At 35.1% G+C, this 13098-nt stretch overlaps 1 protein-coding gene across 8 annotated transcripts in view; it reads right to left on the bottom strand.

Moving 5' to 3' along the window:
- Positions 1-3776: 3776 nt before the first annotated feature.
- Positions 3777-13098, bottom strand: part of LOC129750898 (palmitoyltransferase app) — a 56244-nt gene continuing 46922 nt past the window's right edge. For 6 of the 8 annotated variants that reach the window (XM_055746061.1, XM_055746057.1, XM_055746062.1 and 3 more), the window contains one exon: positions 3777-5399. In XM_055746061.1, coding sequence (XP_055602036.1) covers positions 4315-5399 — 1085 coding nt within the window. In that variant the 3' untranslated portion in view covers positions 3777-4314. The remainder of the gene's footprint in view (positions 5400-13098) is intronic. The other 2 variants (XM_055746064.1, XM_055746065.1) reach the window with 1 other exon arrangement.

Here is a 13098-nt window from a genome sequence, read left to right as displayed (position 1 = left end):
ATGATTTTGAAATATTTTATCAAAACCTTAAACATAGAAATTCGTTTATAAATTTCAGTTTCTGGTGGAACTCTGATTTTAAAAACAATGTTAAAAAGTTTTTTGAGAAAATTAGTTTTCAGAGAAGTTTACAAATAAATCAAGAAAAATCCTTTTATTATAAGTGTTTATTCGAACTTATGGAAAAGCAAAAATTAAACGAAATAGTTAATGATGAAATTTCTGTTGTGAAAAGTAAACTGATGCAAATAGAACAACAAAATATTGATTTCTACAAACATAACTTTAAACCATCTTCCATTTTGGAGGATGAAAATATGAGCATTTATCATATATCATCAAAAATAAATCAAATTACATCTTCAAAACTAATATCGCTTCGCATAAATGATCAATTAGTAACTGATACAGTTGTAATTAAAAACACAATACAGGACTTTTACAGTAAAATTTTTTCAAAAAAACGAATCAAACCCAAATAGGGCTAACGATATTCTCAATTGTTTAACTAGAAAATTAAACGAAGAGGACAAATTAAACCTTATAAAACCAATAGAAGAAGAAGAAGTTAGTTTTGTGTTAAATAATGCCTCCAAAAATACTTCTCCTGGACCCGATGGTCTTAGTTATAGTTTTTATAAAAAATATTTCGATATCCTCAAAAATGATATGATTACGCTGTTTAATATGTATCTTGGTGAGAATATTTATCCACCAGGATTATTTACAGCAGGAATCATAACTTTAATACCAAAAAAAGGAAACTCCCATGACCTTGAAAATAGAAGACCAATCAGTATGCTCAACACGGACTATAAAATTTTTACAAAAGTGTTGTGGAATAGGTTACAACCTCTCTTAAGTAAATTAATTGGTTCAGGGCAAACAGCCAGCCTCCCGGATAGTTCTTGTATTCAAAATCTTCAAATCATTCGCAATATTTTAATTCAATCTCAGAAATCACGAAGTTTTAAATGTTTACTTTTAAGCATAGACCTTGAAAAGGCTTTTGATCGCGTCGACCACAATTTTCTTTGGAGCATCCTTGAAAAATATGAGTTTCCACCTGAATTCATTACATGTCTACAACGACTTTATTTAAATGCCACATCCAAAGTACTATTTAATGGATTTCTGACAGAAGCTTTTCCAATAAAATCATCAGTCAGGCAAGGATGCCCACTAAGCATGGCACTATTTAGCTTATACGTTGAACCTTTGATTCGAATGCTTTACGATTTAATCAGTGGCTGCTTGATAGATAACCAATTTGTTAAAATAATGGCATATGCAGATGATATCACTATATTGATAAGGAATAATCACGAATTTGATAAGGCTTTAGAAATTATTAACTACTTTAGTATTTACGCTAAAATTAAAATTAATATAAAAAAGTCACAATATATGCGATTTAATAACTGCTTATCAGGGCCGCATTTGATAAAAGTAGTCGATAAAATGAAAAAATATTGGGAGTTAATTTCAATAAAACCTTTCGTAATACCGTTAAGAATAGCTATTCTGAGTTAATAAAATATATATCTCTAACAATTTCTGTTCACAGTAAACGCCATCTTAACATCATACAGAAAGTTTTTGTTTTAAACACTTATATTCTTTCTAAAATTTGGTATATTGCACAGGTTTTTCCACCCGAAAATAAACATATAGCAAAAATTAGACAGATTTGTAGTAACTTCATTTGGAAAGGCTTCATTTATAAAGTTTCGAAACAACAATTATATCTTCCAACATTCAAAGGAGGTTTGTCTTTGCAAGATATTGAAATTAAATCTAAAAGTCTTTACATAAAAAATATTTTATTCAAAAATAAGCACTTAGAGCCAGGTGATGATAGTTTCATGTTGAATCAATAATACCAATCTCACAAGAAATGCTCGCGAATGGATATCAGTTGCTTTAAATTTAAAACCCTTAACTCATCTTTTTACTTCTAAATTGATTTATGATTACCTACTAAACGAAATGAACATAGTTCCAAAATGTGTTAACGAGTTTCCTAATATGATGTGGGATAATATATACAATTTTTCAAAAAATTGTATTTCAAGTGATAGCAAAACTGCACTTTTCACAGTTTTCAATGACATAGTTCCAACGAATAGTAAAATGTTCAACCATAGAATAGGAGGAATCACGTCACCAAAGTGTTTTTGCGGAGAACTAGATTCAATCAAACATAGAATTAAACTTTGTCATCATGCTAAAATAATTTGGAATTATTTAGAAGAGATTATTCAAAATCGAATAAAAATTTTTGTTCATGATCCAGAGGAATTAATTTCTATAGTAATCGGTGAAAACAGTTGCAAACTTAAGGCTGGGCTCTGGATAACAGTTAAGGCTATGGCATATAACCTTAACCATCACGGGAAAACGAACATTGACCGGTTAAATGATTTTAAGAGACGAATACGCGAACAACGTTGGAATAATAGATATATTTTTGAAAAACACTTCAAGAACTTTTTGAACATCTTTTTATTCGATGGATATGTGATAGCATAGAGTAGAAAAAGTTTTCAGATTTACAATAACATGTAATGTTTGGCTAGTTTATAAGAAATGCTTAAATAAACAGGATATAAAAAACGAAAAAAAAACCAAACTCAATAATCAAAGAAAAATTAAAGTAGAAGGGGGTTTTTACTATAAATTTTTAAACATTAATTTGATTGTAAAGACTAATTGTTTACCTATTTTCGACAAAAACAAATGCTGAATGAATTATTTTAAAACAACACGCAACATTAAAGCTATTAAAGCTGGCTTTTGCTATATTCCATCAAGAAATTGAAAATATTTTTATGCAACAGTGCTGAAAAGTGAACTTTTTTTCCTTACAGTTACAGTCCGCGACCTACTTGATCAGAAATTTTCAGGATATTGGAAAGGACGTTCAAATGGGATGATTTGTTAAAATGTGCTCAATTAATGATTATACAGGCGATTTTTTGAATTTACATGAAATTGTGTATGCAACTTGGCAAGCCTCATTGTTGAAAAAATCCACTTTTTGCATAAATAATTACTATTCTTTTATTTTGAAAAGAAAAGAAGGTTTTTTTTCTATAAATCAAATAAAAGTTGATTTTGTTAAATTATTGTTAAACTTCTTGGATCTTCAATAATTGAGAATATTGCCAGAATTTTTTCTGGACTGAACCGGGTAATCCGGGCAATTTCATCTTAAAACCTGGAAAAATCCGGCATTCAAAATTTCAACTCAAAATCCGGGCAATTTCCGGGTAAAGTTATTTAAAACCACACAAATTTAAAAAATCAAGAAAAAAAACCTTTGAAATATTTTTTTTTTCCTAAAACACATCAACAGATTTTCAATTGTATTTTAGGCTTTCAAAAAACCGTTAATGATTTCTTAGATTAAACTTGTTAAAAAAAATAGTTTTTAGGCGCAAAATTTAAAAATTATAACATCTAAATTTGGAAATTCCTTTAGATTTTGCCAATAAAGTGAACAAATCCGGTAAAAATCCATTTTGTGTCAAATATCCGGGCAAATCCGGACAAAACAGGGCATCTGACAAGTTTAGTTTACGGCAATTCTGTGATCAACTGCGTGTGGAGTTCAATCGCCTGTATCGTCAAAAGGCAAGAACTCGAGATTTGGGAATGTTTACCAGGATGGACTGAGAGGGACTGAGTATACGCTGCGAGAGATGTGAATTCATCGTTCAACAATAGGATTTTTTTTTTCAAGGGAATGTGTCATCAAAGAAACAAAATGCAAATTTCTTCAAAATCAGTTTGTATTTTCAAATCTTTCATCTGTGATGATCCAATGCAGTTACTTTGATACGTGTACTCATAATTGTTTGCAGCAATTATTTAAATCTTTTTTTTTTTTTATTTACGTAGTATGCGTCCCTACACGTCTCTCGAGTGCGAGAAAAATGCCTCTGAACGAAAATGCTCTTCCCAAAATATAGTCCTATATTTACAAACACGCATACCGTACAATGGTTTTATAATATAGTTTTTAGTTTTCCCTCGGTTTTAGCTTCTCAGCTTAATCATCATTCGTTGCCGAACCTAAACTCTGTTGTGTAGGCCATAATCTATTATAGAGTGCCTTTGTGCTATCACTTGTTCTTTTTGTTTTATAATTTTAACAGTTAGTATAAATAAAAAAGTTTCCTTGTAGAATTTCGGTTTCATTATTATTATATTTGCTGGTCAAATCTATCATTGTTCTAGGTTTTTTTTAGTATTAATTTTTGCGATCGCCATGTGATGCATTTTTTATCTATCTAATGAGCTATCGGCCAATCAGACGATAGCTGTTTTCACCAGGCACGATTGGGAGTTGTTCCCGATCGATCCGTCCAAACTGTCCAAATCAAGAGCAGTATCTATCATGGTAGATTCCTGCAGTAATCGCAGTCGGTTAGAGCCATGGGTCATGCCGCTGGTACCATTACTAGTAGCTGAGGAGGATGCTAGTGTATTAGTTGCGGTGGGATTGGTGTTGTTGGCCGTATGGCTTACAACAGGTCCCGCAGCCTGAATGATGACGCTCGGATCGAGCGTTCGGAGGACGTCTTTCATTTCGATTGCCGTTATTGGCTGGGAACTTTTCAATGGTGGCAATGGCATGCTGCCCGTTGTTGCAGGTGCCAAAGGTAACGATGCTTCAGTCTGTCCGGACGGAGCTGCTGATTTGGACGCAAATGAACTCGACATGACTGGATCATCCAGATCCAGATCGCTTGTGATGAATGAGGAATTGATCAAAGTTTGATCGTCGACATTGAATTTACTGTTAACTCCTCCATTGCTGTTCGCGAGCTGGTGGTAGTTACTTCCACTTGAAGTACTGTGTCTCTGTTGTTCCACGGTTACGTTTCCGTTGTTAATGCTATTGCTATTTCCTGTTCCAATGTTGGAATACACATGCTGATTGGGATCAATCGATTTGTTGCCGATATCACCGTTGTGCATTACGCTTAAAGTATTTAGGCTGGTACGTTTGGGCGATACCAGCATCCCGCTAATCGGGATAGTTCCCGGAGGACTTGAGGGTATGTTACTGTAAACATTTTCATGCCCACTGACACTGGACACCATCATAAGGTCGGACGCGTTGATAATCTCATCGGAATTCTGCATATGGTCGAAGCCCTCGACGTTCAATTTGCCGTTGACGAGGGAATCTCGATATAAATTACTGTAGCTGCCATTGGAATTGGCCCTTTTTCCACCACCATTGGGAGTTCCGGTCATCTCCATTTCCACCATAGTGTCGTCATCTACCAGTATGGTTGTGGCGGTCGTATCTTCTATGGCAGAAATGTGTCCTGTCGTAGAGAGTGGTATCTCATTCTCCACCAAATGCGCTATACTATTGGACTTTTCTGTAATGTACGTCAAAGATTGGAAAACAAATTGTAGATAGTTAAAAAGATAAATGTTTACAGCTTTTCGGGATTTCTATAAAAAAAAAACTACAAAATAAGAAACGACGAAATACAACTATGATCAGTAAAAGCAACAGGGTAAGGGCAAATAAAAATAACCAAATTGTGTCAGTTTTTACAAGCGCATTAAGTGAACATATTAATTGGATGAATTTTGTTTAATTACAACATATTGCATTTATCGTGTTGTTAGTATTTTGATATTATCCAATTCTCCATCAATATTTACATTTTAGGCTAAATTTATGAAAGCGGCATAAATCATAGAATGAACATAGAAGTTTCCCCTGGAATTACGTAAACTTGAGTTGCAACTTTAGTAAAATTTTAACCTTTTCCTTCTTACAACTTATTTCTGCTTCGGAGAGGATGCAAAAGTTTTGAAGTTATCTTATTCTTACATCTTATATAGTTTCACTTTCATCTCTTTATTTCTATTCATACATTAACAAAAACTTAATTGTGATTTTAATATTGACAGAAAAAGGGTAAGAAGTAGCATCAATACAATAAATTACATGATTAACTAAAAAAAATGAAACATAGCTTCTAATAAGTTCGACATCGTAACAAAGAAGAAAAGAAATCATACTTTCAAAAGAAAACTCAAACAACCAAAAGTTTCTTATAAACTCTAATGTATGCTTACAACGTTCAATTTTGACTTAACAAATAATTATGAAAGGAATTGTTATCAATTTCTCTTGAATGGTTTTTTAAAAGTAGGTACTGAATACAGACCATGAAAGATAAATCAGGATCTTTTAAGTGACTTTGACGTGATTTGTAAAAATTTCCTTCATCTCATGTATTAATCTGAAAAAAAAAAAACATTTAAACAAGATAGGGCAGATAAGGGCATAACGAGCACCCGAGGCATAAAGCACTCCTTTTTCCACGAAAGTACGGATTTTGTGAAATAAATTTTCACGAGGAACAGTTTTGTAGTTCCTATAGTATTAATTTTCTGCATAAAAGAAATCTCCTTATTATTTTAACAGAATTATTGAATAAAACCAACTAGATTCTCAAGTGACGAAAATATTATAATTTTTGAGCACCGGAAAATAAGCTCTTATGTTCGTTAAATCATCTTGATCTCAAAAATAAGCACTGCAACATGATGTACACATTGTTCCTCAATTTTCACCATAATTAAATTTTTGATTTTTCACTATAATCAATTTGAAACAAGTTTTTACTTAAATTTGTTGACTCGGGGCGAACAGAGCACTATCAATCGGGGCACGATGAGCGTTTTCTACCGTATAATCTAGCAGCGAATTCAACTCGATGTAGTCAACTGAATTATAGAGCTACAGCTTGACTTGTTTTTATCTGACGATTGGACCTCTGATTATCTCACCGACAAAAGAATAAAGCTTGCTCTTTACTCCTACACAGATTTCCATAAGAATGACAGCTAATCGGAGTGAAATTAGAGTGAAGGCTATTGCTTTCTCTGTTTAACGCATGAAAAATCGTAAACCAGGATATCGAGTGCGCTCATTGCCTCTAGACCAAATCGACAGATGGAACTAGTCAAGTTGTAGCTCTATAATTCAGTTGACTTCATCGAGTTGAATTCGCTGCTAGATTCCCCGGCAGAGAACGCTCATCGTGCCTCGATTAATGGTTCTTATACTGCCCCAGGGGTTCTTCTTATGCAGTGACTGGTTTTCAGCATTTCAAAACTTTTTAAATACATTTTTAAACGTTTTCATCTACTTTTTCAAGTTTCAGTCAATTAGAAAATAGGCTATTTTAGTGTCTGAACATAACACAAATATGTAATTCACATATTATAGCTGTTTTCCATGGTTAAGTAAGCGTTTTCCTTTAGGTGGCCGTTATGCCCTTATCTCCCCTACATAAACAGAAAAGTATATTTGTTTTGATATCTATTATTTTTACTAAATTTAAATCTTAGAACAAGTGTATTACTGGATTCTAGAAATTTCAAGCGGTGTCATTATTTAGTTTCGCTACATGAACTAATCAATAAACTAGCACAAAAACATTTTTTTTCTGTTATATACTTATTTGTATAGTAAATTCACCTACAGCAATGATTTCGATGCAATGGCAACAGAAATTTATGACACACCGCTTTTAGGTTTAGAATAAATTTAGCTCAGAAGCGTGGCAGCGCTCTTGATTATCATTCGAGTAGGGCGGATGTTCAAATCTTGTAGCCAGCATTTTTTTTTTAAATTATTAGTTTGCCTAGATGAACCATTACGATGCTAAACACAAAACAAAGGAATGATGCTGCAGTTGTGTTACAAACACAATAATAAATAAAAGGTGTTCGAATCAAAAGTGGTCAAATTAAATTACGTGTAAATTGATTATATGTATATATGTAGGATATGTTGTCCGGGCTACAAATATTCTAAATGGAAATAAGTTATATGTCAGTTTTTGTATTTTTTTTTTTCATAATTAAACTGTTTGTTTACATTTTGTTTCATACGACATGATGAAAGCTCACGCGAGATTTGTTTATTAAAAAAATAAAATATCTTTCTTTTTGAATTTCAATATGTATTTATAAAAACAGATTGCTTTGAACTGCCTCTCGCTGCTAACAGTTGTTTGGTCTTCTTAAGGTTCTGCTTACCTATTGCCCTATATTTTCGATTGGGCGAAGTTCTGATGTGTTGGGAGGGTTTCTATCCTTGAGCACAACCTGAATGTTGTTGGCGGCATACCACCCCATGACCTTTTTTCCATAATAGTAAGATGCCAAATCCGGCCAAAACAGCACAGACAAGTCATGTTTCTTCAGGAAAGGTAGCCAAGGACTGAAAAAATCGCTCACTCAGCGAAGCGGTGAGGAATATGCATCACCCACTAGTACTCGCTATTCGCTTGTGAATTCTACTGGATCGGATTCTTGCTGCTCGTATAGCAAATAATTCACGACCGAGCATGAGAAACGGCCAGACGAATCGTTGAAGCCAGACAAATCACTAACACGCCTCACGAAAGGGGTGGTAAAATATTCGTGAGCTGGCTTATTGCTACGTAATCGTTCACTCAGGCAAATTCTTATTATAATCTTCATAAGATGCGTCTTATGAACCGATTTTGAGAGTGCAAAATTGTTTTTCATAAGAGTCTTATGCAATTCTTTTAGTTTTCATAAGAACATCTTATGAAAAATTGAAAAACGGCATTGTGAAAATATAATGAATACATTCATTCATTCCATCAGTTTTTCATCATCTAACGAAGCATTCCCTTGAAGTTTTAAGTTTTCCTTAAGTGAAATGAAATTGTGATCTTTTGAATGGTAAGTTTAATTAGAAGTTTTTCTTGTAATGCTGAATATATTTGTAAACTCAAATACTTTTTCTGGTTTACTTCGCAGCGTGCTCTCTTTTTCTCTTTTTCTCTCTCTCTCTCTTTCTCTCTGAGCACTGCACTGGTTTCTATCATTCTATCTCAAACTCTCTCATTCACCCGCACAATCAGTGATGTCAACCTTCCAAATTTTGTCTGGATCTTCCAGACTTTTTGGACTTCTGCCAGACATATTTTCAGGTTTCCAGACTTCCAGACTTTTGTCATTTCTTCCAGACAATTCCAGACTTTTGGGCTAGGACATAAATTGTTCATAGAAACTATGAAAATTCAAAATGGTCATGGTATAATACGGCAGGAAATGATTAGAATTTATTAACTATGAATTCAACAGTGGTTGAAAGTTATTAATAATGGCAAATATCTTCGAAGTGTTAAATTGAGAGTCAAACAACAGAACATGTAACTGTTAAGCGGGCCATACACAAATGGCGTGTGCAAATTCGATGATTCTACGACGATTATTTGATCTATGCTCGCCCACACACCATACAAACATATTTCGTGCGAACACAAACGATTGCTGCCAAAAACAACAACAGCAACAAAATAACCGTCTCCTCTCCAGCTGAGGCTGAGTAAATGGCCTGGATTTTTTACAAACAGCACCATACCCCATGCCACAGAGGGTGGTTTGTACAAAATATTTCGATCTGGACCGATTTCACTCAAACCGTTTGCCTCGATAATTCAAGCAGTGCCATACACGATGCAAATCGTGTTCACAGCGACAAAATTTCATCGATTTTCATCGCATTTGTACATGTTGTGTAGTCTGTGGCCCGCTTTAGTGTCAGAAACAAACGATCAGTCGCTATCTGCAACATAGAGATTTGGCGACCTAAAAAAAAGGTCACCACCTTCAAATGTAAGCTATCCAGACATTTAGGGACATTTCCATACATTCTTTAAAAATCTTCCAGACTTTTTCGAAAAACAGTTGGCAACCCTGCGCACAATTGATCCAGCGCTTTCTCATGAGAAACAACCCTCGTAAGCAGGGTTGCCAACATTTTTTTTTTCAAAAATCAGGGACTTGAAATAAAAATCAGGATATGTCAAAGAAACGGAAATTTCGCTCAAAGTTATGACCTTTTTTGGTCGTCGATCCACATTTTCACTTCATCAATGGTATCTAATGCAGTTCTTACTACCCATTTTCATAACATTCGCAAAAATCAGGCAGAATCATGCGTATTTTCAAAAAATCAGGGAAATCCAATGGCTTATCAGGTTGTCAGGCTGAGCCTCGAAAATCAGGCAAATCCTGAAAAATTAGGAACATTGGCATCTCTAGTCGTAGGGAAACAGGTTTGGTCGCTCGTATGTGTGATTTTTTTTATCTTTGAAGGCAGCAAACGCGTCTGAAGACACTCTTTCACGTGAATTTCCTGGTTGACGGTCCCGGTTGCAACGAAAACGTCGCTTTTCAAACCACATATAGATTGCCAAACGAAATATTTCTTGGCAAACTTTGATAGTTTTAACATATGCTTGACAATATCTGCCACCTTCTCCGTTGCGGTTGCTGTATAATACTCTTGTCCAGGAGCTAGGAAGCTGTCTAAAGTCTGCCTCGGCGTAGGTTTCGTCGTACATAAAATACCACACAATCAAACTTTTAGTGTTTTAGTTTATTTTCCACTGGCACAAAGGCAGTGGCAAACTTCATAAATGAACAAAATCGTTGCCTGGGACTATGCAATAACTAAAGATCTAATGTCAAAATCCAAATAGAAGCAAAATAAGAGGTGTTCTGGTTTTTCAATGAATGATTAGTAGAAAATACGACGAATTTAAGTTGACTACTTTTTGATCCGAACACCCTTTAAAGTCTGCTTCATTTAATATTGGAACCAATTCTTTTGCTCATTGTGGCGCTCCTAGTGGACGGATTTGGAAACTTTTTTCACCCACGTCGGGAAATTCATTACCATTCACCATGTATTTATGTCATAACACCAAACGATAGCATTTTGTAAACAACCGCCATGGAAGCCGAACGGAGAGATCAAATTGTGCACAGTTTTCTTGAAAATCCATTGTTGTCGGCATCGAAGCTAGCTAAACAGCTTAAAATGCCCAGAAATACCGTATGGCGTGTTATCAAGCAGTACAAGGAAACATTGACGACGGCTCGGAAGCCGCATTCGAAGCGTCGGAGTGGAACTGTCGACCGGAAACTGCGTGGGAAAGTCATCAAGGCCGTCAAGAGGAATCCCAATCTTTCAGACCGCGATTTGGCCAATAAGTTCCAGGCCGCTCACAGTACGGTGCGACGAATTCGTCTCCGGGAAGGAATAAGGTCATTCCGTGCCAGCAAACAGCCAAATCGGACGCTGAAGCAGAACAATGTGGCCAGAATCCGTGCTCGAAAGCTGTACGACCAAGTGCTGACCAAGTTCGACGGATGTATTCTGATGGACGATGAGACCTACGTGCAGGCGGACTTTGGGCAAATCCCAGGTCAAAAATTTTATTTGGCGACGGCTCGGGGGGATGTACCTGCAAAATTTAAGTTCGTGTTTGCGGATAAATTCGCCCGCAAGTACATGATTTGGCAGGGGATATGCAGTTGTGGACAGAAAACCAAAGTCTTTCTCACTGACAAGACAATGACATCAGAAGTCTACAAAAAAGAGTGCCTACAGAAACGGATGCTGCCGTTTATTCGTGCCCACGACCGTCCAGTAATGTTTTGGCCGGAACTCGCAAGCTGCCATTACAGCAAAACGGTTATGGAATGGTACGCAACGAACGGGGTCAGCGTAATACCGAAGGACCTCAACCCCCCAAACTGCCCCCAGTTCCGGCCGATAGAGAAATACTGGGCAATCACGAAGCGGAGGCTTAAGGCAAAGGGAAAACTTGTTAGGAACATGACTCAAATGAAGAACTGGTGGAATCAAATCGCCAAAACGGTGGACGAAAAGGGTGTGCGCCGCCTAATGTGCCGTATTACGGGAAAAGTACGAGAATTTCTTCGAACCAGCAATGAATAATTTTTTTAATTTTTTTTTTATGAAAGAGTAAAGAAAATACTACATTTGTATGAAAAACAAATTATGATTTCGTTAATAAATGACTGAACTACACGCAATTGTTTGTGTTCCAATATTAAATGAAGCAGACTTTAGTTAAATAAATCTCAGGGAAGTTTTAGCTCTAAGATGTTCCAGTTCAGGGAAACGGATATTTTGGAAGCAGTCCGTCCATTATTGTTTTGAACTTGAAAGGTTTAATAAGAACTTAAATTTTTTAAATTAAACAGAATTTAAACTGATTTTTTTAACTTGCTGTGAAGGCTTTTTGGATGCTTGGGACTTGCAGAATCTTTCAGAGAAGGGCTAACGTTGGTTGGTGGTGTAGGAGTTCGATTGTAGTTAAAAGTTTTGGATGAATTCGTCATAATATTCGGGGAAAAAAATTAAAAAGAGGAGATCCCATGAACCAATTGAAAGAGTGCTTTCCATAGTAGGTAGGATTATTTATGTGAGCAGTTAAATGTATTTATGAGTTTAACCTTTACCAAACTCCTTAAGTCGGTCGAAAAATAGCTTAAGTTAGCTCGACCTCAGTCGGTATCGGTTTCGGTATCCTATAAAATTAACTGGGCGTAATTAAAGTCTTAAGAATAAAGATGATTTAACCTGAACTTAAATAATTCTACAAATACTTGATAAAGTAGGAAAAGTAGCAATTTAGCAGAAAAGGTTATAAAAACTATCTTTCGTGATACGATATAACCAAGAGAAGCCGAGGCGAAACTAAACTGGAATATAGGTATAAACAATATTTAAACAAGCTATAAATTTGACTGAGAAAAAAAAACAAACATCTGTAATCATAAAGAAAAATAGGTACCGTATTATCAAATAGCGTTTAAAGGCAAGCGAATTGGCAGAATATAAAGTTTTGATAAGGAAATAGAACAGAACTTTTCAAGCCGTTTTATGTGTCAGAATAGTTTAAAAAGAGATTTTTTAAAGGAAAAAAACAATTTGGAGAATTGGAAAGAAGTTAAAAAAAACTATAAACATGGTTCAACAAAACTCACCCTGCCAATTCCGCGTCTATATGCTTCCGAAGGATCACTCAAGTGTGTTGAATGGATTCTAGGGTTTGCGTAGTGTTTGAAAAAATTGTTTTTATTTCGGTACTTTCTTTTCCAGACATTGAATAAAACTTGTCGGTTTTGTTTGGTCTGAGTGCCATTAAGCTTTTATAGTCAAAGTTTTGCCTTTTTTTTATTGTACAACGTATCTGA

Source organism: Uranotaenia lowii, chromosome 3, assembly GCF_029784155.1.
Source record: "Uranotaenia lowii strain MFRU-FL chromosome 3, ASM2978415v1, whole genome shotgun sequence".
Taxonomy (NCBI): domain Eukaryota; kingdom Metazoa; phylum Arthropoda; class Insecta; order Diptera; family Culicidae; genus Uranotaenia; species Uranotaenia lowii.
This window is presented reverse-complemented; position numbering and strand designations above follow the sequence as displayed.